Source organism: Mesoplodon densirostris, chromosome 1, assembly GCF_025265405.1.
Source record: "Mesoplodon densirostris isolate mMesDen1 chromosome 1, mMesDen1 primary haplotype, whole genome shotgun sequence".
NCBI lineage: Eukaryota > Metazoa > Chordata > Mammalia > Artiodactyla > Ziphiidae > Mesoplodon > Mesoplodon densirostris.
Window position 1 is genome coordinate 225,745,250 of NC_082661.1, and position 27,970 is coordinate 225,773,219.

Here is a 27,970-nt window from a genome sequence, read left to right on the forward strand (position 1 = left end):
ATTTTAAAAAGTTTCTATTGACTTCTGAAGCTTTCTCCATATGAGTCTTCCTGTCTTTTCTAGCATCATCAGATGCAGAAGTAATAATAAATTCAAGGAAGTGAAGATTATTCAGTACATAATTTTTAATCTTTGTATCCTACCTTTGATTCCTACAGAATCCATTCCTACATATGGTCATGTGGTTCTTTAAAACAATGTCCCATCATGTGCTATGTTGGTGACGTCACAGGAAGCAAAGAAGTCAGTGTTAGAAGATAGCAAACGTACAGGAGGTCATGTAAGTAAAGGTTTTAAGAATTACATCATACAGTATAGACCCGTTTATGTAATAATGTATAATTAATAATAATGAAGATCTGGCAAACCGGGGATGTTATATATATATATCTGGAATTTTAAAAAATGAGCACCTTAGTTAAAAACAAAAATGCCATTTGTTATAGAATGTTGAAAACATTTTCTGAGGACAGAGAACACTGCACATAACAGAGGTGGGCAAATTTTTTCTGAAAAAAACAGACAGACTTTGCCAGCCAAATGATCTCTGTTGCAACTACTAAACTCTGCCCTTATTGCTGTAGACATGGATGGGCATGGATTTGTCCCAACAAAACTTTATTTACAAAAACAAATGGCTGGTGAAGTTTGGCCTGTGGGTCGTAGTTTGCCAACACTTGGCATATTAGATGAAGACATTCTGCATCTCACTTTTTTCTATTATTAAGTTAATTTTAAAGGAACTGGGGTGCTTAAAATTAAATAATAAATGTAATGCAACTATCAAATTTCTGAATGATTTTACAAGTGTAAGGAAATTAGAGAATAATGTAGATTAGAGTTCTTGAATGACTATTTGAAACTTTTGAAAAATGTTTGAGAATGATGTAAAATCAAGTACAGTCTCAAGAACTAAACAAAATAAAGCTGCAGAAATGGAAATCCAAGGAACTGACTTCTTGATAAAGCGAACACATGCATTTAAATTTTACTTTCAGTTATAATATTTAACTCCTTTAGAAAAATTTCTGAATCATTTGTATAGATCAGGATAAGCAGTAGAGTAAATACAGGGGTTTATGAAAAGTGAAACTCTTTATAAGAATCCTAAGAGGAAAAAAGTAATTCCTCTCTTGTGCAATCATTTCTGGCATCAGAAAATAATGAAGTAAATATAAACTGGAAGAAAAAGTGCGAAGAAAATGTCCTCTGCTTATAATTGCCTACAAAGTAAAACATATCCTCTAACTTCATGTGCTTCTTTGAAATTGCTCTGTTTCCTAGATTTTTTATAGGGAATCCCCTAAACTCGAGAAACAACTTACTGACAGTCTTAGGGTTAAACACATTTTATGTATTTGCTACCACTGATGGCTCAAAGAAGAAGCAGGAGGGCATTTTTGATGTTGAGGAGTTTTTGTAATAGCAACATAGCAAATAGCAACATAGCTCTAAATCGTCTTGTCACTGTCTGTGAAAATAAATAAACATATTATTTTTAAAAATTCCATTATGATCAATTCTGGGGCAAAAGCCAGGGGAATTTTCTTTAAGTGAAATCATACTTGAAATGTGCAAGAAACTAAACAGGAATCTCCCCTCAGTTGTTTTGAAATCATAAAAAAGTGCTTTCTCTTTTTCAGAATTCTCCTTGATTCCTAGTTTTTGAGTAGGTTGTTTCTTGAGTTTAGGGATTCTTAATAAAAATTCAGAGCAGCTTCCTTTGCGGTACTTAAAAACAGAAGCTTCCTTTTGGGTACTTAAGTAATCATATTATGTTGTGGTTATTTGTGGAGGCCTGTGATAGCTGTTCTTATCTGGTGTGAGGAAGGGTCTCAAGATTTTATTTTTATTTTTTTGTTTTATTTCTTATTATCTTTCTGATTATCAAAGTAACATGTGCTCACTATAGTATGAGTGAAAACTACAGAAAAGTATAAAGTGGGAAAAACATCACCAGTAATGCAATAACTAAGAGGCAGCTTATTACATGATTCTTTCCAGGGCTATTTTTTCTACATGGTTGATATAAAAATTATTGAAAATTTGCCTTATACTTTTGTCTATTTAACAATAAACTGTGACATTTCCCTGTGATATTACATAAGTTAATATTATTTTTAATGTTTATATAATACTCCAATTTAAAATATATCACAACCTATTATAATCTCATTAATTTGTGGTTATTAAAATAATACTTCAGTAAATATATTTTTGAATAAATCCCTGACCAGATTTCTGAAAATTTTATTAGGAAAATTTTCTAGGAGAATTAAAATGTTTAAAGTTGTAAATATTTTAATGGTGCTCAGAACATACTCCAGAAAATATGTACAAATTTATATCTTTGTCATCCCTTTGTGAGTCTTGGTGACATTGCATCCTCATCAGTGCTGACATTAACAGCTTTTTTTTTTTAACATCTTTATTGGAGTATAATTGCTTTACAATGGTGTGTTAGTTTCTGCTGTATAACAAAGTGAATCAACTCTACATAAACATATATTCCCATATCTCCTCCCTCTTGAGTCTCCCTCCCACTCTCCCTATCCCACCCCTCTAGGTGGACACAAAGCACGGAGCTGATCTCCCTGTGCTATGCGGCTGCTTCCCACTAGCTATCTAGTTTACATTTGGTAGTGTATATATGTCCATGCCACTCTCTCACTTCATCCCAGCTTACACTTCCCCCTCCCTGTGTCCTCAAGTCCATTCTCTACATCTGTGTCTTTATTCCTGTCCTGCCCCTAGGTTCTTCAGAACCATATTTTTTTCTTTTTTTAGATTCCATATATATGTGTTAGCATACTCTATTTGTTTTTCTCTTTCTGACTTACTGCACTCTGTATGACAGTCTCTAGGTCCATCCATCTCACTACAAATAACTCAATTTCATTTCTTTTTATGGCTGAGTAATATTCCATTGTATATATGTGCCACATCTTCTTTATCCATTCATCTGACGATGGACAAAACAATCCTTCCTGGTTCCATAATGAACAGTGGATTGGACCAAATGTAATTCTCTTGGAAATCATGTAGAATGGGATTGTGGAAACACCCACAAACTAAGTCTAAATCAAAACTCAGAGATAGTGAAAAGCTCTAAAATCCAAACCATGTGGAGTATAGGCAAAAGCAACTGAGGCTAGAGAATTTGCACAGGAAGTTCCACAGGAGGGACAGAGAGGAATGGAAGTATGGAGGGGGCCCAGTGATGACAGCTGTCAACAATCACCAACAAGAAGGAAAGAGCCCAGTTCTGAGTGGGGACTAAGGTTGAACAGGGATTCATTGCTGGGAGGAATGGAGAAAAATTCTTTGTGCCCATGGGTGGAAGATCTCAGAAAGCACATCTTTCTAAAAGGAGGGAAATACGTTGGCAGGAAGGGGCTGTGTCCCTCAGTGGTAGCTTCCAGTGACAAAGCTGGAAGAGGTCAGAACTGTTGCGTAGCAGCTTCTTGTAATCTCTAATGGATTCCACAGGGTACATCCTGACAAGTGGGGTGGGTGCACTTGCTCACATCCTGAGTTTCCTGCCCGGGGTTTCCTCCTGACATGGAAATGTGGACAAGCTAACGGGCTGTCTGGCTAATCTTTGACCAATGGGATGCAGGAATTAGTAACACATTCTCGCCCCTTCCTCTGTCTGGGGGTGACTCTTCTGTAGCTCTGTGCACATAGGAATGGCAAGCCCCATGACACGTTCTTCTATGGGTTTCACCCCTTTCCTGCTGCTTTCCCATTTTCACCTTCTCTTGCTTTCCCGGAATTGCACTATTTAATAGAATCCTTTTTCTGTGCCTAATGATGATTTCATATCTTTATTGTTTGCCTGAATTCCATTGGAATTTCTTCTCTGATTCCTGAGTTATTCAAAAAGTGTATCGCTTATTTTTCAGACAATTGAGAATTTCACTCAATTGAGAATTGAGAAAATAAATTGAGTTAATTTTTTGGTATTGATTTTACAGCCAGAATTCTGTCAGATAATAAACACTGAATAATTTTAGTCCTTTAACTGTAATGACTTGCTTTTTGGTCCTTCCATTTACTTTCAGCCTGTCTTTGTCCTTATGTTACAAGTGTGCCTTCAAAAACCACAGGTTTTACATTTTTGTTTTTAATTTAATCTGGCAATCTTAGTCTTTTACATAGAGCATTTAAACCATTTTCATTTAATATAATTACTCATATAGCTGTGTTTATATCTACCAGTCTACTCTTTGTTTCCATTTGACCCATCTCTTTACGTAGTTTTGTTCTTCCTTTCTTGTCTTAATTCAGATTAATCAACTTTTTACTATCCCTGTTTCCTCTACTAATTCATTAATTAATATTATTTTACTCTTTGTATTTGTTACCTTAAATATTACATGTATCTTTAAAATTGTAACTCAAGATACAACTCAAGATTAGGTGTTACCTAGATATTACAATATGCATCATTTGCAAGTTACATCCTATCCAATGATTCTTTTTTCAAGAAGAGATTATTTCAGTGTGATTTAAACCCTTCCAGAGGAATACAAACTCAAATTATTTTAATGAAGGGAGACAATCACTGGCACCTAAACTTGGTCAAAATTTCACAAGAAGAAAACTATTCCCAGTTTTATTTAAGAATATCAATGAAAAAGTCTTCAGAAAATTATTAGCAGCAGCTCATTAAAGGGGTTATATATCATGATGAAGTAGGGTTCATTCCAAGGATGAAAGATTATGAATTCTTTTAAAATAATTCATCATAATAGTTGATCTAAGGGGAAAAAATGCTGTGTTAATTTCTACTCATTTGACAAAATTCAAAAGCCATTCTGGACGTTTCAAAAAAGAGAGACAGCTCAATAATGAAAGAGCTAAACATTTTATAAGCATGGCAGACTGACAGACCGTGTGTTCACACATACACACGCGTAAACTCAGCCCAGTGATAGCATTGTAAATAATGACCAAACTCTAGAGACACTTCTGCTACTTCTGCTCAAAGTACAAACAAGATAAAGTGTGTCCACCTCTCTCACCCCTGCTGGTGATGCTGTGCCAGTGTTGTTAGTTAACAAAGCCAGATGAGAGAAAGAAATTTGAGGTATGAAACTTAGAAAGGTGGAAGTAAAACTGTTATTTGTAAATGACTTAATACTTAGAAAATCCAAAAGAATCTAGCTGAAAATTTTCTATTACTCAATTCCACCATCTAAAGGAGAAAGAGAGAGATAAAAAGATAAATCTGACTCATTAAAAAAAAAATCCTTTTGCTGGCAAAAACCAAACCAAACCAAAACAAAAACTCTGGGGAAATGCTAAAGGAGAATAATAAGCTGGGAAAAAATATCTGCCTCTCAAATCACCAGGAGTTTTCTCTCTAAATATATTTTAGGAATTGTGGGAGTGTGGAGAAATACAAAGCAACAGAACAGTGGGCAAAGATGAATGAACAGTTTGCATAAGAAAATACAAATAGTATTTTGATTCATAAAAAATATTTAACCTCATGTAAAATGCTAGTTGTTATTTAATTTTATTTAAGGAATATGGGAATATATGTATATATTTCTAAATTTGCTTGCATTTCATAAGGAAACTTTTAAGCATTCGCAAGAACTAAAAATGGTTGCCTAAATCAAGAGAGGAGGTGGAGGGAAAAATAGGTTAACAGGGACAAGAATCAGGGTACAATTTCTAAATGAATACCTTTTCCTATTGTTTTGTTTTTCAACCGTGTAAATACATTACCTTTACAAAAAATATAATAAACTATTTTTGATTATGTTTCAGCTGTACAACATTATAATTTGACATCTGTATACATAGAGATCACCCCCAAAAGTCAATAAAATGTAATTTTTCCCCAAATTTGAAAAGTGAGAAATGCATTTCATTTTAATTTGCTTTCTTGATTACTGTAGGTATTGGATTCCTTAAAGTGTTCATCTGTTGTTTGCATTTTCACTGAAATTATTTGTTTGTTATTTATATTTAGATATATTTTTGTTTTTCTTAACTAAATTTTATAATCCTCTCATATATAAGGAACAAGTACATTTTAACATATTTATTTCACTTTTTTCACTCTGTTCACCCTATCATTTTATTATACTTTAACCTATAGAACATATTAATTTTTATTTTGTCAAATTTGTCAATTTATTTTGTTGATTTTTTTTTAAATTGCTTTAAAGCCTATCCAGAAATCAGATTCTTACTTATATATTTTTTTCAGATGTCTTTTTTTTTTACCATATGAATTTGTCATATGGTGAGATGAGAATATAATTTTTATCCTAAATCGCTAACCAATGCCTTCATAGAAATTTTGTTAAATAATAACTCTTTCCTCACCTGCTGCTTTAAGATTCAGTATTACGATATTTCATTGAGTCAGCTATCAGTATTTCAGTAAGAAACTTATTTTCATTTTGTGATAAATTTTAACATCCACTAGGTCTAGTTCCTCTTTATTACTTTTCTATTTCAAAATTATTCTCGCTATTTTCACCAGTGGATTTTCCCAGATGAACTTAAAGATCGTAATGTCAATTTCACCTCCGCTTTCATTTCTTATGAAATAATTTGGAAAAAATGATATCTCTGTAATACACAGTGTTTCTATCCAGAAATAAAGTATACTTCTCAAATTATTTGTCTTTTTTTGCTTTTTAATTTAGTTTTATTGATTTTCATATAGCTCTAGTATATTCCTTAACATATTTATTCCTAAGTGATTTAGATAATTTCCTTTATATATTGCTAAGATATAGAATGATGAATATGAAAATTATTGGTTATTTAACTTTTATTTATCGTTTATTTTGTTCCAAACCATCTCAAAGAACTTACCATTTCAGTTCTTATGGTGTCTTAGGTACTATGCTTAGTTTTTTTTTTTTGCGGTACACGGGCCTCTCACTGTTGTGGCCTCTCCCATTGCGGAGCACAGGCTCCAGACGCGCAGGCTCAGTGGCCATGGCTCATGGGCCCAGCCGCTCCACGGCATGTGGGATCTTCCCGGACCGGGGCACGAACCCATGTACCCTGCATCGGCAGGCGGACTCTCAACCACTGCGCCACCAGGGAAGCCCCAACTGAGGTTCTTTTCACGTGAAGTGAGATCTCTTTCCAGTTCTAGTCTCTGCTGTGCTGTATTTTCCAGAAATTCCTTGAAGTGGAATGTGAATGATACCTTCTCTTAGTTTCTAGCACTAATAATTTACATCTATTTTATACGCTTAGTTTTGTTAAGCAGTTGTACAGTTTATAAGTAATCGTCTTATCATTTTGAATGGTTATAACTAGAGTTTCTTATTTTTCTGCTTTGTTATTAATCAGAAATTCCAGAAAGTTCCAAAGAAAAGCCACCAGGGTATCTTATTCTTTCTCCTGAATACAACAGGGACACTTACAGTGATTTATTAGTAGGTCTGAAGTTGGTATTAGTTTAAAGAAGATTTGATTATGTTAAGAAATAATTATTCTATTCCTTTTATTAAGTTTTTTTTTTTTTTTTTTTTAGAGAATGGATGCTGAATTTTGTGAAATGCATTGTGAAGCACTGTTGGTGCAGTGTTTAAGAGATTGGGCTGGGGGCTTCCCTGGTGGCGCAGTGGTTGAGAGTCCGCCTGCTGATGCAGGGGACACGGGTTCATGCCTTGGTCCGGAAAAAAAAAAAAAAAAGAGAGATTGGGCTGGCTGGAATTTGAAGCCCAGCTCTACCACTTAGGAACATTGTATTTAACTCAGGCTAGCTACTGATGTTCTCAGTTTTGTCATTTGTAAAATGGAGACAGCAGATGTTGGAGCACCGCTGGTTTAATTCACACCCTATTTTTTTTTCAGTGTGCCACTCTCAGTATGTCATGCACCTTCAAAAAAAAATGTATTTGCTTCGTCCAGTCAGTATGATTAAGGAACAAGTTTGTCTTCTGCTTTTCAAGGCTCTGTTTATTCAGGAAGGAAAGGTGGAGTTGAGTTAACTACTAATTAAAAAAAATTTTTTTTTAGTTCTCATAGTAGGTGATAATGTGGAGCGTGTTTATTTTTGTCTTGGTGTCCTAATGTGCATAATATTCAAAAAGTTGTCAAAATACTTTGATTGGTTAGTCATATGCACATATATACTGAGGGCTAGTCATGATGCATATAAGCATGAACTTCATTACCATCACCTACCATTAGTAAGCTTACTTATTTAATCCTCTATCTTATCTTAATTTTAATTTTCTGACACAGTAGTTTATTTTAATTTTCTGTGGAAACCTAACCTTACATTGTTCACATTTTTATGGGACAATTGAGCTTTCTCTGTCACTGTTATGTAAAGCTCATGCTACAGGACTATAATTTGTGCATTAAAAAAGTATACAGAAAGGATATATACCTTTTAATACATATTAAACCACTTTGTGGTTTTATTAAAATTTGTTAAATGATTGATTTTGTAATAGAGATAATGCTTAGTGCTAAATATGCCAGAAAAATATATGCACATCCTTGTTAAGAGGTATTTTCTTTAGAGTGGAGGACATTTTGAAAAATAGATACTGCAGGTCCTCTGAGCCTCAGTCTACCTATCCAGCCCATGCTTTTAAGCTATCTCTGCTGTACTTGGATCATCTGCCTTTATGCCACCTCACCACTACCTCTCCCCTGCAGGTCTGGCTCTCCTTAGCCATCCTCTATGTTCTCGTGTGGATTTTGGCAGAAACTTCCGGGTTCCTTCCAGTGAGGAGGCTTGGGTGTGTTAAGTCAATCCTTCTCTCTGCCTAATTAATCCTCACCTTTATTTTTCTCTCACATTTGGCTGCCTGTGGAGTGGGGCTACCCTTCCTGTTGGTATCCATCAGGAATTCCAAAGTTGGGGCACAGGACTAAGCCTTGCCACCAAATGCACTCTCAACCCATTCCACTACGGGCACCGACCCCTCAAGGGAGAATTTGTTGCACACCTGTCTTCTTCTACCTGTTTCTCTTAGCTTTCCCACCCTCCTGGCTGAAACATTTACTTACATCGCATCTTTCTGATCCTGAGGGCAACCTGTTGCCTACCCTTCATAGACAGGTAGTGCTTTCACTCTCTACTGTAGAAGAAACTGTAGACCAACTTTCATTTTCAAGGAGCCTCAGGAAAGCCAGGCAGTTGGCGTTTTCCAAACAGGAGGTCACACTGGTTTAATTCTGAAAAGAGTAAAGTACAGTGCTAAAAACATGGAAATAAGCCAGGCTGCCTGGTTTCCTGCCCTGGTGTTGCCACTCAGTAGCTGTATAACTTTGGCCCAAGGATCTCTGTTCCTCAGATTTCTCATATTTAGAATGATGATAATAACAGTCCCTTCCTTATAAAGTTGTTGTAACAAAAAATTGGTTAATACTATGTAAATAGCTCAGAACAGTAACTAAGTAGTCAGTACTTGATATTTGTTAGTAATTATTCTTTTACTATGATTATTAGTAATAGTAAAAAAATCCTTTTATATATTTGAAGATGTAGAATGTTAGTAGAATACAATAAAGTGATGGGTCTAACTGCAGGGAGGTAAGTAACTTCTAATTGACAACCATTTAAATGGAAAATAAAGTTGGAAATGCATGTGCCTGATTAAGTAGGACTTTGAAAAGCCATATAATTTAGACATACAATAGTAAGCAATAGGAAAACTTGATAAAATTTAAGTGATTTATGATGAGAATAAAGTTGTTGTTTTAAATTAACCCATGAGGAGCACAGACAGCATCAAAGAGTGAAATAGAGATTGTAGTTATGGAAATTCAGCCTTAAGGTGATGCAAACCTAGATTAAATTGTGGCAAATGGCAGTGGTGACACAGAAAATCATAGAAATAGTTGTCAGGGCTCAGACAGAGACTCTGGCCATGGTTATTTCTGACCCAAAGATCACGGTTTAATTCAGTTGAATTTAAGAGAAATGGAGAGTTAGAAGAGGGTGTTGTCTGGGCAGAAAAACTTTGATTTTAGATTAATTAAGTTTGAGATAGTGATAGGCTATTCAGGTGGAAATATCCATTGATCAGGGATGGGCAAACTTTTTCGTGTAAAAGGTCAGATAGTAAATATTTTAGTCTTTGTGGGCTAGATATGGTCTCTGTTACATATTCTTTAAAAAATTTCTTCTTTTACGAATTTTAATTTTTTTAAGTAAAAATGCAGAACAAAAGCTGCAACCTGATTTGCCCCATCAAGCCATAGTTTGCAAACCCCTGCTAGAATTTATTGTCAAAGAACAGAACCATGGCAGAGATGTCTGGGCTAGAGATCTAGAATTCTTAATCTTTAATATATATATGTTTTGAAAAGTCATTGCTGAATATGGATACTATATGTAGTATTCTAATTAAAATCAAATTGTATGGTGAAAATAAAATGACATAAATATTTAAATTAAAAGTTTTTCTTCCAGAAACAGATTTTATAAAATCATGTCCTACTTCTCGTGAGCCCTGTAAAGTTACTTTCTAAGGACTTCTAGCGACTAAATACAAAAGTAATTTCAATAAAATTAATATAGATATGTTTTTTTAAATATTGGTTAGAATTTAGCATAATAGTTTCTGAAAATTCCTAATTTCATAATTCTAAGGAAATTAATGCAAATAAAGTTTCACTGGGTGTCACAGAAACAAAAAGTGCTACTTTTTTTTTATGAGAGCATCATGATAAATGATAGAACAAAACAGCACATAATTGTAGCCAACTGCACTTGGCATCAAGGAATAGGGATTATTTATGTTTTAACTATGGGATTAGAGGGTGTTATATTCTTTTAAAACTGACCTAAATAAATGCATTATAGAAAGAATTTAGTAAAACAACTTGAGTTCTTTAATTCTATCTAAATTAACCAAAATCAATGGCATAATTTAAAGAAGCCTCTTAAACTAGCTAAAATTAATGAGTCCATTTATTTCCCTCAATTCAAGTAGAACACTGGAGAGTAATTATATTTTCTTGACTGAATTTTTTTGATCTTAAGTTTAGCCGAGGCATTTTGCTTCTTACAACAGATTTCTAGAGAGATTTAATCTTTCCCCATTAGAACTAAGACATTATTTTATTTGTTTTCTTAAGATGATACCTTATTTCAGATAAACTTTTGATATCTATGAAGAGTATTACTTTCTTATAGATGCAGAGTTCAGATTACAGAAAGTAGTTTTAAATTCAATATTGTGTTTAGTTTTAGGTACTAAATTTTGAGAAAAACATTGATGAATTAGGTTTTACTTAAAAGAAGACAACCAGGAATATAAACTATCTATGTACTAACTTAAGTGAAAAATAGCCAAAACAACTAGCATCGAAAAGAAAGACTTTGGAGGGGCTGGGCATGGGGGTGGGCTACATGTATATCAGTTTTCTTAAATATTTAAAATAATAGAGGAAACAACAGGTTTATTCGTCCATCCATTTATCCATCCATCCACCCACCCATCCATCCATCCATCCAACCTTTTCAAAATTGACTTTCTGTTTGTCATCTTGCATGTGCTTAAGATACAAAGATGAGTAAGACATCCCCCCCCAAAGTAGCTCACAGACTAATGAGGATACTCACAGTTTTGTGGGCAGTTATTAGCTAGGTAAACTAATCACCTTGGTTTTCTTCTCTATAAGTCTGGATAATAGTAATAACTAGCTCATAAAATTATGGTTAGGGAAAAAATGAGGTTGTGAAAAGTACTGCAAAGTGCTATAGAAAGTTAGATGATTTCATATTATAGACTGAGGGATATATTGGCAAGAGATTACTAACTCATATTTTGTAAATCTTGTGATTTAGAAATTTATATATGGTGAATCAGTTATGTATTGCTGGGTAACAAACCATCCAAACTGTATTGACTTAAAGCCACAGTGCTTTATTCTCATGATTCTGTTTGTTGACTGGTCAGTTTCTCTGCTGGTCTTGTCTGGGCTTATTCAAGATTCCTTACTCACATATCTGGGACCTTGGGGCTGGCTGTGGTCTGAGTTTTTCTCTCTGTGTAGTTTTTTCATTTAGCAGTCTAGCTGGATTTTCTTTCAAGACAGCAGAAGCATTCAAAAGATGGAGAAAACAGGGAGGCAAGGCCTCTTACAACCTAGCCTTGGAAGTTGCATTTTATTTTTGTCACATCCTCTCAGTCACAGCAAATTATAGGGACAGGGCCAGCCCAGGTTAATGGGAGGGAAAATAGACTTCACCTTTCTATGGAAGGAGTGGTGATGTCATACTGTACAAGGGCACAAGGATGGAGGGATTGTTGTGGCCATCTTTGCAACGTGGTGAGTTTTCATTTCACATTTAGCAGAATATAAGTCTTTATACAATGGCTGGCAATTGCATTTTCTTTTTTGTATTTCAGTGATCATGAATAGCAAATAATAATATGAAGTAAGATAAAGGAAATATTGCAGCATCTTCTAACTGATGCATTATGAGTAAAGGTTCTGTCTGTATCTATGAGGGAAAAATCTACTAATTTGAGAGTTTTGAAGTCTCATTAGTTGATCTTCAGTGGTTCAGCAATGGAAGTAAATCTTGCCTATTACTAGCTATCACTTTTATTCCTTCATGACAAAAAGATAAATATATTTTAATTCAATTTTTCTTTTATTTCAGTGCATAGCTGAGGCTTAGAGAGCACAGAGTGGTGATGGGGAACAATTTTGTTTTATTTTTTTGTTCTAATCTAGTAGTTTCAATGTCATTTCTAACTGGTTAGTCTCCTTACTTTTTAAATGACATAACAAAATATCATTTTATTGCATTCATCTATCTTTGTTGTTTTGTGGTCTCAGTGACTTTATAATTTATATACCTCATCTTGAGGGTATGTATGACAAAAGAGAAACAAATTTCTCCATTTTGCTAAAAACAAAGATTTCAAACATTTGGAAGTGGCAATAATTTTTCTGAAAAGTATTAACAGGATACAGATTGAACAAAAGACTCAGTATATAAAAGCAGGAGCGCTCCTAACCATTTCTGGTTTGGTGCTGCCCAGTTTAAAAAAAAAAACACATAAAAGCAGTGTTAACAAAGTAAAAATATTCCAGTTTATAGGCAATTATATATGTCGATTATAGTCTCTCGTTCTAGGGAAAGTCTTTCATTTTCTTGAAAATGCAATACAATTTCTTATCTTCGGGCCTTTAAATATTCTACTGCTTTTGGAGAGAATGTTTTATATATGTCTGTTAGGTCAGATGGCTCACCTAACATGTAGTTTAAGTCAAGTGTTTCCTTATTGATTTTCTGTCTGGATGATCTATCCGTTGATATAATTGGGGTGTTAAAGTTCTCTACTATTACTGTATTTCTTTCCTTTTCTCCCCTTAGGTATATTAATATTTGCTTTATATATTTAGGTGCTCCTATGTTGGGTGCATAAATATTTACAAATGTTGTATCCTCTTGTTGGATTGACCCCTTTATCATTATGTAATGACCTTTCCTTTCCTTAACTCAAGTCCATTTAGCTCATGTATGTAAAATACTTTGCTGTCATCCTGACAGCAGTCTCATATATTCACTCTCTTTTCAATTTTATTATATGGTTTATCCTCTTTCAAAGTACTCTAGTTTCTTATCCCATTCCTAATATTTCAACATAATTAATTTTCTGCCCTTTTCTCTCAATCCACATTTCCACTTTCATAGGTATGCATTATTTTGACCAAACAATGTAAGCAAATTGAACATTCACAAAGTACTTAATCTTTCCTGTTTGGATCCTAAAATTTAGAGAGTTTTGCTGAAGTTGATATTAGATTTGCACAGGTTTAGGTAATTCTTCAGCTGTTCTTTATTGTAATAGAGAACTACAATCTAGAGCACTTCTGACTTTTATTTATCAGCATTCTAATCCTGTTTAAGGATATCTAGTTTGGTTTTTAAATTATTATTATTTTTTATGCTCAGCTGACATGGAGCATGTATAAGATGAAAATACAAATTAACCAAAATGATTTTCAAATATAGTTTGTGAATCATCTGATTATTTTATTATGCGATCTCATATGAAACTTCATTTTAATTTCACAGACCTGTTAAGTCTGTTCAAGGTGTAGGGGACCTAGGCAGAAGTAATATCCAAACAATTTTGCAGAGGATTTCAGAAAGGCTGACTTACAAAATGTGTCAGATATCTTTGAAGTTTCATAAAATAAAGTATTTAAAAGTACAGTGATTGCATCTTAAATTCTTACTGCATGCCAAATACTGTGCTAGGCACATTGCACGCATCATCTCTTTACTCCTCATTACAACTTCTTATGACTTATATTATCATCTTTGTTTTTTACAAGCTTTGGAAGTTAAATAAATTGCCCTATGTATTAGTTTTCTATGCTGTGTAACAAATCGTTACAAACTTAGTGGCTTAAAATAATGCCCATTAATTATATCACAGTTATGTAGATCAGAAGTCCAGACAAGCTTTACTGGGTATTTTATTCAGGGTCTCACAAGGTAGAATCAAGATGTTTGCCAGGCTGGGCTTTTATGTGGAGGCTCTGAAAAAAATCCATTGCCAAGCATAATTAAGCATAATTCATTGTGAACATAATTCAGTTCCTGTGGTTGTACGAGTGAGGTCCTTGTTTCCTTGATAGTTGTCAGCAGGGGCTACACACCACTCCTAGAAGCTACCAGTATTCCTTCTTACATGGCTCCCTTAATTGTGGGAGGCCAACAAAGGCATGTGTAGTCCTTCTCATGACTTGAGTCCCTTTGGCTTCCCTTTGTGCCACCAGCCAGAAAAAGTTCTCTGATTTTAAGGGCTCACATGACTAGATTAGTCATCCTCCCCGCCTCCCCCAACCCCCAGTATAATCTCCCTGTTAAGGTCAACTGTGCTGTATAACATCATATATCCACAGTGGTGATACCTCATCATCTGTGCATTTAAGGTGGGATTTTGTGGGGGTGAGGTGTATAATTTTGCTTGCCATGCCTTATTGCTCAAAATAGTAATTGACTGAGTTAGAGCTCAAGCCTGGGTTTGGTTGAACTACAGAACTTGGTCCCTATACCACATTCATCAGAGGGCCTGATTTTATACATGGACATTATGGAAATGAGCCTTATTGCTACATAGCCAGACTGTGTTAGTACTACATACTGCTGTGAAAAGTACTGCATTAGAGGGTGCCAGTACAAGCTTTACATGTACGCTGGTCCTGTAAAATAGGAGATCCAGATGGTCAAGAATCACATAAATTATGTTTTGTTATGCTCTGCATATTTCTGTGATTTGCACTTAACATCGGTTTTATTTCAAGCTTTGGTTTCTGCTTCTACCTTGTCTCCCCTCTGCTTATCTTATGAACATACTTTAAAGACTTGGTTATCTAAGTGTCAAGCTCATTTCAGTTTCTTTGTGAAATTTGAGTGAAATTGTCATTTTTCTCCTGTATTCATACCCTTTTCAGAGGTAGTTGAGTTGAGTGGCTATAATTCCTATAGCAATGTGCTAAGGGAACTGCAAAAAACATAAAGTCAATTAAGAAAAATCCCATTCTCGAACATACCAAGCTACCATTAACTAGAAACCACATGGAATTTTATGAAGTAGAATATTTGATCTGGTACACACACACACACACACACACACACACATGCCAGATAGTGTTATTTTGGTGATTTTAAGTAACATAAGCGAATATATGGTATATATACCCCTAGGGATGTTGAGTGTAACTTTTTCTGAGAGAACTATTGAGTCCTTTGTTGACAGCTTTTGAATATTCTTTTTTCCCCCATTAAGACAATGAGAGAATCTGTTTTTCCCACCCATGATTTATAGGTCAGACAGAGCCTCACAGACTATAACCAGCTCAGCTGTATTACGAGCAATGTAGTTTATGAGTGAAACAGAGTCCAACCCTGGTTTACTCAATAATTAAGTAATTAGGAAAAAGTCACTAGATATCTCTGAACCTCATTGCCCCCAACTATTAAATGAGCAGTTCCAAAAATTTTTTTTCTTTTAAACACATTTGTGACATACTTTGGCCAGTTTCCAAGTTGCTAGAGATTTTTAATTTATTTTGGTTTTACTACCTAGAAATTTGTTTGTTAGATCTCAAAAAACATATGAAAAAAAATTACAGATGAATGTGTGTGACTAGTATAATAAAATTGATTGGAATGTGCGTGGGGCTTGCCATACTTAATCGAGTTACAGGATTGTTTTTCTTTCTTCACACAATGAAACTCTTTCTTGGCTTCCAATTTTGCACACTCTGCTCTTCTCAAGTGTTTCGTTTTCTCTTTCTTTTTTCTTTTCTTTTTTTGCTTTTTCTCTCATTTCACCAGAACTCTCTTTTATTTTGATTGTTATTTGGTCATGATCTAGACATGATTGTTTTTACTTTGATGAGATGTTCATATTTCTGCTATCTAAGAGAAATTACCAAAATATTAAAACACAAGAATCATGATAGCAGACCACGGCCAGAGTGGTTCTTACACATTGTCTTAGCAAAGTTGTTTTTGCTTCTCTTTGTGAAATATGTTGTATGAAACACCAGTATTGTCATTCTGATGGGTTCTCCCCCAAATTGATGGTCCAGTTGTGACAAGTCAAAGCATCCATAGGATGTTTTAAACTTTTTTTAAAAATTAAGTGAATGGTTAAACTAGAAATGGGCTCTGAGCTATAACTTCTCTCCCTAGAAGGGAGGATATTATGAGCTATATGCACCTAGGGAATGATTTTTCTGGTAATAAAGTTTGGAAAATTGCAATCCAAACAGAACAAAACTATTCATGCTGCCATTCAGTATGTAGGGAACAAAGAGTTTTCACTAGGCAAGAACCTTTACTACTATATGTTTGCAGTGATGCCTTAGTGCAAGGGGAAGCAGCTGTTTATCTCTTTTTCTTTTGGTTTTATTTTCTTTTTACACTGCCATTCTGTCAGTGCATGGCTTCATAAAGCTGTAGGATTCTGATAGGAAAACTACCAAGTCCATGTGCTTTGCAAGTCAATGTGTTGATTTTCTGGCTGGATAACAATATTTTATTGTAGCTGGAGGGAGCATGTGACTACATGTGTTAGAGGCAGGAAACCTAATGCCACCAATACCATGTCTAGAAGTGAGCTATCTCCTGTGTTTTATGTGCTTCCCTCTACTGAATGAATATTGTGTCACTGCTTTTATTTTTTGTTGTTGTTCTTTGACTATCGGAGACTTGTCAGATGGTTCTGTTTCTGTCGAACACTTGATGGAAAGTTTTGCTGTAAAGCTTCCTGCATGGAGATGGCTTTATATCTTGGCTATAAAGGAAAGTCCCATAAAAGTTGATCATAAATGGTCTTTATGAGTTGCTGCCCTGTGTGCTATTAAAAAGCTCAGAACCTGAGAGTTAGTTTTAACTCAGAGCTGTGTTTGCCCAGTGTATTTGGATGCATCCTTCATCTTACCACTTTCTTCCTACAGAACATACGTCCCACCAGCCTTTCTTCGGGGCTCAATAGTCTCATTCAGCTCATCCTTGCTGTACATTGGAACCAAGCTTTTGGGGTGTTTGCCTTGGCAATTTGCATTGTCAAGGACCAAACATCATTTATGTTCAGTAATTCACCTCTTTTATTACTCTAGGCATAGCTCCTAAGAAGTGTTTCACGCCAGGGAATCCCCATGAGTATTCATTGAACATTTGGGGAAGATTTTTAAAAATTGAAATGAGCATAATTTAATGCCAGTTTATTAAAACTTCTCATTCTCCACTTACATTTAGTGGTTATGTCACCTGGCTTTGTATCCTTACTGGCTGACATCTCTGATACTCAGCCTAGCCAGTGCACACCCATATTCTCCCTGTAATTCTGTGACTATAAGCGTTCCTGTTTTGCCTTAATTAAGCAGAGCCTGAGAGAGTGCCTGGTTCCATCACTGTACATTTTCCTTCTTTCCCCGGAACACCTTTTGATGCTTACTCTGAACACTTACGTGAGAGGCACTGTGAAACATGATACCTTTCCTTCCTTTATTTTCTTATGAGTTGGCATGTCTAAGTAACCCAAGTAAAAAGAAGAAGATTGTTTTTTTAAAGGGTAATAAAAGTCATAGTAATCTTTTGCTTTGCCTGGAAACAGATTGCCCGGCATCCAAAGGGAATCTAAACAATACAGATATTTCTTGACTTTTCCTTTAAAAATATAAAGGGTAGGTGGCAGTCCGGACAGTCTATTTCCTTGTGCCTTAATGACACACGATAGCCCAGATGTTGAGATTTTCTAAGTGGGAAAATAATTTTCTTTCATCTTCTTTTCTGCTAATGGTGTTTATTTGATGTAAATATTCAGTTCTAGCACGATAATGGGTGCCCGAAGGAATCAAAGTGAAATAACAAGATTCTTAACATATTTTTCATTCCCATATAACTTAAGTTTTATGTACTTCTGTTGGAAACTGAGAAAACATTTTTTTTTCCAAAGGCCATTACTCTGCATGGCCTTTTACCCTATTATGAGGCTTTCCTTCTTTTCAGATAATAACCCACAGACTCTTCAGGTGCTTAAGTTAAGTCATTAATTGCTTGATATGAGATTGTTAGTTCAGAGAGCTTATTCTCTCCATTGGTTTTATATAACTCCCCAATATTAAGTGATCCATTTTGTTGTTTCTGAGGCCAAGAATCATTATTTTCTTTTGGCATCATACAGATTGTGTATTTCAATTGAATTCACAAATTAATAGCTCATGTTGAAGTAATTTCTGCTGAAGAGTGATTTTTCTAGACAGTTGTTCAAATTTTTTAATTAAGAGTCAACATTAGATATGTTTGATACATTTGAATGGGTATACTCTAAGGATTATTGATGTAAGACTCTGTTCTTTAAATGTACTTTTCTTCCTTCAGAAATAGTTTTTGCCATACTATGAGTTTTTTCTGAACACTTGTTAATGTTAACAACAAAGACAAGTTCAACAAAGACAAGTTCAATAATATAGATATTATCTTGCTATATGAGTGACTAACACAGTAATATCTAGCTTTGTTCTCCTTATGAATACCTTCTTCTTAAATGCAGATCCATAAGAAAATGTGAACAACTAGAAAAACTTTACTTAATAATGACTCTAAATTTTCTCTGTCAAGTCTAACCTTGGAAAATATTGACAATTGAATGCCACAAAAATTTTAATTTTATCTAGTTACAAATTTTTCCCCATCAAACTTTTTTAAAATTTTAATCCTTAATTAATGATGCTTAATAATTCTATTAATTTATTAGATGTGTTTGTTTCTTTTTATTTTTATTTATTTATTTTTGGCTGTGTTGGGTCTTCGTTTCTGTGCGAGGGCGTTCTCTAGTTGCGGCAAGTGGGGGCCACTCTTCATCGCGGTGCGCAGGCCTCTCACTATTGCGGCCTCTCTTGTTGCGGAGCACAGGCTCCAGACGCGCAGGCTCAGTAGTTGTGGCTCACGGGCCTAGTTGCTCCGCAGCATGTGGGATCTTCCCAGACCAGGGCTCGAACCTGTGTCCCCTGCATTGGAAAGCAGATTCTCACCCACTGCGCCACCAGGGAATCCCCATCAAACTTTTGATCAAAACTATTTAAGGTATAAGATACTAGCTAGACTTTTCTTTCAGAAAGTCAGGCTGGGACTTCCCGGGTGGTCCAGTGGTTAAGACTCCCCACTTCCATTGCAGGAGGCACAGGTTCTACCCCTGGTCGGGGAACTAAGATCCCCACATGCCACGTGATGCAGTCCTCCCCGCCAAAAATAGTCAGCACTATTTATCTCTGCATGTCTACAGCACACTTCCACAATGTATAGTCAAACTAAAAAACATATAAGCTCTATAAGAGCAGAGATTTTATCACATTCTGTGCAACGGCAAAGATGAGTGTGTGCATGTGTGTGTGTGTGCTCACACACACACACATACACACACACAAACACACCCGCAATGGACAGCCAACATTGGGAAGTTCCCTGGACAGTTAGGGAATGGTGAGAGACACTGTGATGTAATAGAAGCAGTGTGGGAACCTGGCACAAATTGTTTGATAACTTCTGGTTCACTTTTATCTTATCTATATATTAGGACAATATTCCCAAGTTGACTTTCACATTCAGTCATTGGAATAATAGCTGTTTGCAGGTGGAGAAGGTGATGCTGAAGGGGAAGAATAGGCTTTAGGCTGGAGGAGGGTGGTACAAATTTTCTGGAAAAAAAACATTGCTTACTTTTCACTTTTATCAATAGTTAGAATTCTAAAGGGGATATAACTCAAACATACTGTGAACAGATTTGTAGAGAGATTGAGTAAAGACCAGCTTTAGTTGCCAGTCAAAATAGAGAAATACCATGAATATTATATAAAGCAAATAATATATATAATAATATATATAATATATATAAATATATATAATATATATAAAAATATATATATAATAATATATATATATTTAAGGAAGCAACAGTAACAAAATGGCCACAAGCCAGATGGAAGCTCTTATTGGGCATATGTTCTGGGTATGCTGGGAAATTTTATGCTGGGATCTCAACTAATTATGACCCAATCCTCTGCTTATCCATCTAATAATTAACATGTGGGTGCAGCATGCAATCAACTACAAATTCTCACTCTTGAAGAATCAACAGTCTCTCCTTTCCTGTAAAAAAGAATGACTGTTACAAAAGACAACCCTCAGAATGGGAGAAAATATTTGCATATGAAACAACTGACAAAGGATTAAGCTCCAAAATTTACAAGCAGCTCATGCAGCTCAATATCAAAATAAACAAACAACCCAATCCAAAAATGGGCAGAAGATCTAAATAGACATTTCCCCAAAGAAGATATACAGATTGCCAACAAACACATGAAAGGATGCTTAACATCACTAATCATTAGAGAAATGCAAATCAAAAGTATAATGAGGTATCACCTCACACTGGTCAGGATGGCCATCATCAAAAAATCTACAAACAATAAATGCTGGAGAGGGTGTGGAGGAAAGGGAACCCTCATATACTGTTGGTGGGAATGTAAATTGATACAGCCACTATGGAGAACAGTATGAAGGTTCCTTTAAAAACTCAAAATAGAACTACCATACGACCTAGCAATCCCACTACTGGGCATATAACCTGAGAAAACCATAATTCAAAAAGAGTCATGTACCACAATGTTCACTGCAGCACTATTTACAATAGTCAGAACATGGAAGCAACCTAAGTGTCCATCGACAGATGAATGGATAAAGAAGATGTGGCACATATATACAATGGAATATTACTCAGCCGTAAAAAAACGAAATTGAGTTATTTGTAGTGAGGTGGATGGACCTAGAGTCTGTCATACAGAGTGAAGTAAGAAAGAGAAAAACAAATACTGTATGCTAACACATATATATGAAATCTAAAAAAAAATTAAACACTGGTCATGAAGAACCTAGGGGCAAGACAGGAATAAAGATGCAGACCTACTAGAGAATGGACCTGGGGACATGGGGAGGGGGAAGGGTAAGCTGGGACAAAGTGAGAGAGTGGTAGTTTATATATGGACATATACACACTACCAAATGTAAAATAGATAGCTAGTGGGAAGCAGTCGCATAGCACAGGGAGATCAGCTCGGTGCTTTGTGACCAGCTAGATGGGTGGGATAGGGAGGGTGAGAGGGAGGGAGACACAAGAGGGAAGAGATATGAGGATATGTGTATATGTATAACTGATTCACTTTTTTATCAAGCAGAAACTAACACACGATTGTAAAGCAATTATACTCCAATAAAAATGTTAAAAAAAAAAGAATGTCTGTTGATGACTATAAACAAAACTCATTTATTAAAGTCGAAGGGCTGTCTCTCAGGTTAGGGTAACATTTTATCTAATAGGTAAACAACTGGCTGAGTGTCATAGTAGCTGATGTTAAAAAATGATATGTGAGGGCTTCCCTGGTGGCTCAGTGGTTGAGAGTCCGCCTGCCGATGCAGGGGACACGGGTTCGTGCCCCGGTCCGGGAAGATCCCACATGCCGCGGAGCGGCTGGGCCTGTGAGCCATGGCCACTGAGCCTGCGCGTCCGGAGCCTGTGCTCCACAATGAGAGAGGCCACAACAGTGAGAGGCCCTCATACCGCAAAACAAACAAACAAACAAAATGATATGTGATTTGTTTCTCTTCAGTTATGGATTTAATTACTAATTCCTGTCAAGGACAATTGTTAGGTAACATCACTCTCTAAGAATCTAAAGTTGTATTCCACCTCCCAGAAAAAAATATCTGATTCTTTACCTTGAATTTGAAGTTTAAATGCAGTGCAGCTCCAACCTGCCTATTTAAATGTATTTTCTGTGACTTCCTTCAATACTTTCCAGTTGGTGGCTCCTCTTAAGTTTTCTCATCCTTGGATGGTATAACTTATGCTGGGTCTATATTAGCTGGAATAGCCTCCTTCTTCCTATTTCAGTTATATTCACTCTTCAGAACTAATCTCAATTGCCATGCCATCCAAAAGCCTTCTCCATTTGCAGCAGCCTTTATCCATTCTTATTTATTATTCATTTATTCATTTATTCATGTGTTCACAATCACTCCACAAATATTTATTGAGTACTCTCTATGTTACAGGTGCTCTCCTCTCCTAAACGTGCATTTTTATTGCACGTATAGTCATATCCAAGCAGTTATACTGAGTTTGTTGTTTAATGTTTATTTTACCTCCACCATAAAACTGAACCCACAATGGCAATAATTAAGTCTTTTTTTAAAAAAAGTAAAGCATGAAATAGTGTAAGACATGACCAGGCATAAAATTATGAGGATGGTTCTGTGTCTCCTGTTGGCTACTACCTAGTTCTTGGGTAATTCAAATCAGTGAACATTTATTAAAGTTCTATTGTGTTTATTGCAATGTTAGGCACTATAGGAGATAAACAAATGTATTTTCTGTATGTGTTATGGATATGCAGTAAAAAAATCATTTTATGAAGCCAACAATCTAGGAGAAAGGGATCCTGAGACCTCTAGAGGATTTAATGTTTTAGCTCCAGATGATTTCATCTAAATTTTTGGATATGTGTTTATGTGCATTTTCCTGAGGAGATAGTGCATAGCTTTTAGATGTTAAAAGTGTCACTGATCATTTAAAAAAAGGGTTAAAGAGCTCATGTTTTCAGTTTGAATAAAACAAGCTCCCAAATAAAGAACAAGAGCCACCGAAGAACAACAATATTCTAAGCTGGGTTTTTGTCTGCATACACTCAGATTTCCTCTTTCATATGGTAATGATTTTTAATATTTTCTATAGAGAGAATAGACGGAAAAGTTATTCATTTCTCTAGCAAAGTAGATTGAAATTTCTTTTTTATTATTGATGGTTTAGGAAATATTCATTTACCTTCAGAACACATTACTGGAAGTACCACTTTTCTAACTTCCTCCAGGGCTTCATGCTCAGGCAGTCCCTCTTGTTTGGAGGGAAGCCTCAGAGAAGTCCAGCTTTGGGGTTTCACTTGGCCTGATCTCAGATGGGCCAGTGCCTCTGCAGTTGGTCCAGCCTGACCACCTCCTCACTGTTCCTCTTGCCTCCCCATTCCCACCCCTGTGGGCAGATCCAACTGTGAGAGGAGGGAAACGCTCATCAGCACATATCTAAATAAAGTATATATGTAAAGTAGCTGAGAGCCTGAGACATAGTGGCCTTGAAGCATCAAGGCATCAGGCTTGGTATTCATGTCCTTAGAGTAACAGATAAGGTCCAGATTCTCCAGGAGGTCTGCTGGGGTTAGATTGTCATTGGAGTCCAGATAGATGGAGGGGAGTGCTGGCAGCCTGCCTGCTGATAGGACCTGCTGCAAACCCAGGATGACAACTAGAAGGTAGAACGTGACTACCAGGCTGGGGCCACCCTCCATGCCCCCACTACAGGGCTGCGGCTGTTGCTTCCTCACTAAAGGCAATGTAGGATAGAAGCATTAGAGCATAAGCACCACTAATTTCATGGTAAATCTGACTCATTCTCAGTGCTCAGTATGTTAGCACTTAACCATTATTATTTAGTCTTTCATTGTCAAATAATTTTTCAGTAAATCCTTAGGAATTTTGCAGTGAATGCCTTTGTGTGTGTGTGTGTGTGTGTGTGTGTGTGTGTGTGTGTGTGTGGTAGGCGGGCCTCTCACTGTTGTGGCCTCTCCCGTTGCAGAGCACAGGCTCCAGATGCGCAGGCTCAGCGGCCATGTCTCATGGGCCCAGCCGTTCCGCGGCATGTGGGATCTTCCCAGACCGGGGCACGAACCCGTGTCCCCTGCATCGGCAGGCAGACTCTCAACCACTGTGCCACCAGGGAAGCCCTGAATGCCTTTTTTGATCTTACATAATTTTTAAAATTTTCCAGAGTAGTTCTCCTTCTCCACTTTATGCCAAACAGGGTAGGACTCCAGATGCCCTAAGCTTTTACTAAAACAGATTTTGAAATGGGTTGTTCCAGGGAATACTTATGTGTAATACTTCATGACCATATTAAGATCAAATCACACTGAGATACAAATGCTGTATTTCCTTTATTCATAAATATCATTTTCAGTAGATGCCATGCTATGGCCATATTCTCCTTCAGGAATGACAAATTTGCTACCCCGACAGCTTGGAGTGCTACTTGCTAGGGTCTTCATCTGACAGTCCTCTCTGGGAGAACCTCTCCTTGTCCAAGGTCACACCCACTCCCAGGGCAGTGTGCATCCAGAGTTCTTTGCAGGGAGCGGAGTGTTACCAAGGCCCTCTTTTCTCCAACTTGGACAACAACAAGGGCCATCCCAGCTTCAGAGCTCCACAGAGCCCAGAGAGTGACTGCATAATGAATGGCCTTACTTCTCCTTCCTTCCCCCAAAGGGAGCAATCTTGAAGGCACTTCCCAATATACACTCTGCACATAAATCTGTCTCAGGGTCTCCTTCCCAGAGAACTTACCTTGAAACAGCATCATTTTCTTTAAGAAGCACAATCTTTTTACTAATAGCTTTTCTGGAGATGAGGATAGAGATCATTTATAAGATGCGACCCTATTTCAGAAATGTGCAAATTGAAAAAATGTGTTTTGTACATTCAAGGAGATTGTGCTGAGTCCACGAGGGGGCTGTAATTGCTTGCTGTATGATCATGTTAGCTGTGACCAATAACCCCAAGCAATTAGAAGCCTTTCACCGAAGCCATTATCTGAAGAAAGGTTGAAGATTGTTGTTCTTCCCTTTTCTCACTGCAGTTTTCTCTTTACATGCTCTCCTAGCTTGATGTTGTCTGAACTTACGGTTTTAAGCCCATGCGTTATATCTTCAGCCCTGCCATGTCTTGAGCTTCTAATTTGCATATTCATCTGTCAGACCATTTTCTTTGATATCCCACCAGCCTCCCAAACTTAACATGTCAAACGCTGGGTGAGTCATCTTCCCCACAGATCAGCCCTGTCTTGTGTCCAGGCTCAGTTAGTGGCCCCACTACCCTATTATTCAAAACCCAAAACCTGTGAGTCATTCTAGACTCTTCCCCCTCTTCACCCCACCCCACTCTACATACCCAGACAGCCAACAAGACCTGCCAATTTTGCTGGAAAATATTGCTCCAATAACTAATACTACTACTACTTCTCAATTCCTATTACTACTTCTTCAGTGTAGAGCCTTCTGTGAACTATGTAGTATAATCATGTTTGATTTGTTTTGCTACCTTCAGTCTTGCTTCCTTTATATATATTCTCTGCAGGGTGGTCAAGATGATGTAAATCAAATGCAACCTTGATTGTGCATTGCACTCATGAGCACAGTGAACAGCAAATTCTCCTGTCAAGCAGGGCTCTCCATGACAACCCATTTATCATTGACCATACTACTTTCACTCCCTTTCTCCAACTTCATGGGCTGATAAAATTGAAGTGCCTGGAGTGTACCTGAATGCTTCATAGTGTTTCATGCCTCCATACCTTCGCCCATTATTTTCCCTCTGCCTGGAAAGCCCCTTTCTCCTTTCTTAGATTGGCTAACTTTAATTATCCTCTAAGGTAATCAATTTTTGTCATCTCCTCTAGGATGCTTTCTCTACCTACAAATCTGTGGTACCCAGACTGGTTTAGCATTTACAGTGTTATAATGAAAGTATGTGTGTGTTTCTATAATTTCTTCTAGGATAGGGACTGCTTATTCACCTTTGTAACTCTAGTGCCAGGCACACAGAGGATGCTCAATACATGTCTGGTGAACAGAGCTGGATAATGAAGACAATAGGCCTCTGGTTCCCTTTGCATTTACTTACTTATTGCTCATTTGGTATATTATCAACATTCCCATAATTATTTCTAGGATCTTTATCTTGAAATTCAGCTCTCTTCTCAACATCTTGATAAAATTGGATATCTAATAATCGTAAAATTTAATCTTTTCAAAACTGAACTCCTGACTTTTTCCTCAGATCATCTCCTCTCCCAGTCTCCCTCATTTTAATAAACAGTAACCCGGATCTCCCCATTTCGGACCAAAACCTTCAACGTCATCCTTGACACTTCTCTTTCTTTCATACCTAGCATCCAATTCATCAGAAAATCCTGTATCTTCAAAACATACACTTTTCTCCATCTCCATTACCATTATCCTGGATTATTGTAGCAGCTTCCCACTCATCTCCCTATACCCACACTTGCCCATGCAGTCTTTCTCAATATGGTAGCCAGAGCGTGGCTTTAAAAATTGAAGCCATGGGACTTCCCTGGCGGTCCAGTGGTTAAGACTCCGAGCTTCCATTGCAGGGGGCACGGGTTCAATCCCTGGTTGGGGAAGTAAGATCCCCCCCACACACAAAAATATATCAAAGTCAGTTTACACACTATCTGTGCTCAACATGCTCCAGATGGGTTTTCCAGTGAAAGCCTAAGTCCTTAACTGATGGCATACCTCCTGCCACTGTCCCCTATTCTCCTCTCGCCTCGCCTCCCGACTTTCTGGCTGAATTAGAGCCTCCTTGCTGTTCCCAGCATGCCTCTCCCACAAGGTCTTTGTATTCCTTGTTGCCTCTGCCTGGAAAACTGTTTCCTCAGACACCATTTTCTTATTCTCTTCCTTTAGATCTCTGCTTCCATTTATTTATTTATTTATTTTAACATGTTTATTGGAGTATAATTGCTTTACAATGGTGTGTTAGTTTCTGCTTTATAACAAAGTGAATCAGTTATACATATACATATGTCCCCATATCTCTGCTTCCATTTAATGTCACCTTATTGGTGAGCTCTTTCTTGCCTATCCTTTGTAAAAAAGAGGTTAACTTCACAAGTATTGTATTTATTGTTCTCCACGGTAATTGAGTTCACTAACAGTCATGCTTTATAATTGCTCATTTACTTGTTTCCTAACTTCCTGTTTTGTTTTGTTTTGTTTTGTTTTCAGTGCTGTGTCCTTAGAAGAATGACTGACACATAATAAGGGCTCAATAAATATTTGATGAATTAGTGAATGAAAGAAGCAGGACTAAACTCCAGTCATGTTCCTTCTTATCATGTATAACGTTGGGCAAATTGCTTAACTTCTCTGAGTTTTACTCTCTCTTCATTTGTGAAATAAGGCTGATAATAATGACAACTGCCATATTTTTCTGAAGGATTGTTGATGGGATGCCCATGTAATATTAAAAGATGATGTTGTGAGTCCTTACCATGCCTCGTGCACAATATAAAATTTAATCTTTACCATAATCTTCACAGTAATCATAGGAGGTATGTTCTATGATCATCTTCATTTTGCTGATTTGGGGCGGGGGGAAAGAACTAATGTATATGCATGTTTTGGAATCACCTAGAGAGTAAATGAGTGTCAGGATTAGGACCCATACAGTGTGACCACATCAGTGTTGACTGGCAGCCCTAAGTGTGTGTCTCCTCATTCTGTGCCTGTACTTAGTGATAATGACCCCAGATAGGAATCTTGCACATTTGTAGTAGACACTCTTTATCAGTTGGAG

The 27,970-nt window shown here is 36.5% G+C and overlaps 1 protein-coding gene across 1 annotated transcript in view; it reads left to right on the forward strand.

The window, feature by feature from the left end:
• Nucleotides 1–214: 214 nt before the first annotated feature.
• IL15 (interleukin 15) overlaps nt 215–27,970 on the forward strand; it is a 60,690-nt gene continuing 32,934 nt past the window's right edge. Inside the window, exon 1 of the mRNA XM_060095072.1 lies at nt 215–280. Coding sequence (XP_059951055.1) covers nt 215–280 — 66 coding nt within the window. The remainder of the gene's footprint in view (nt 281–27,970) is intronic.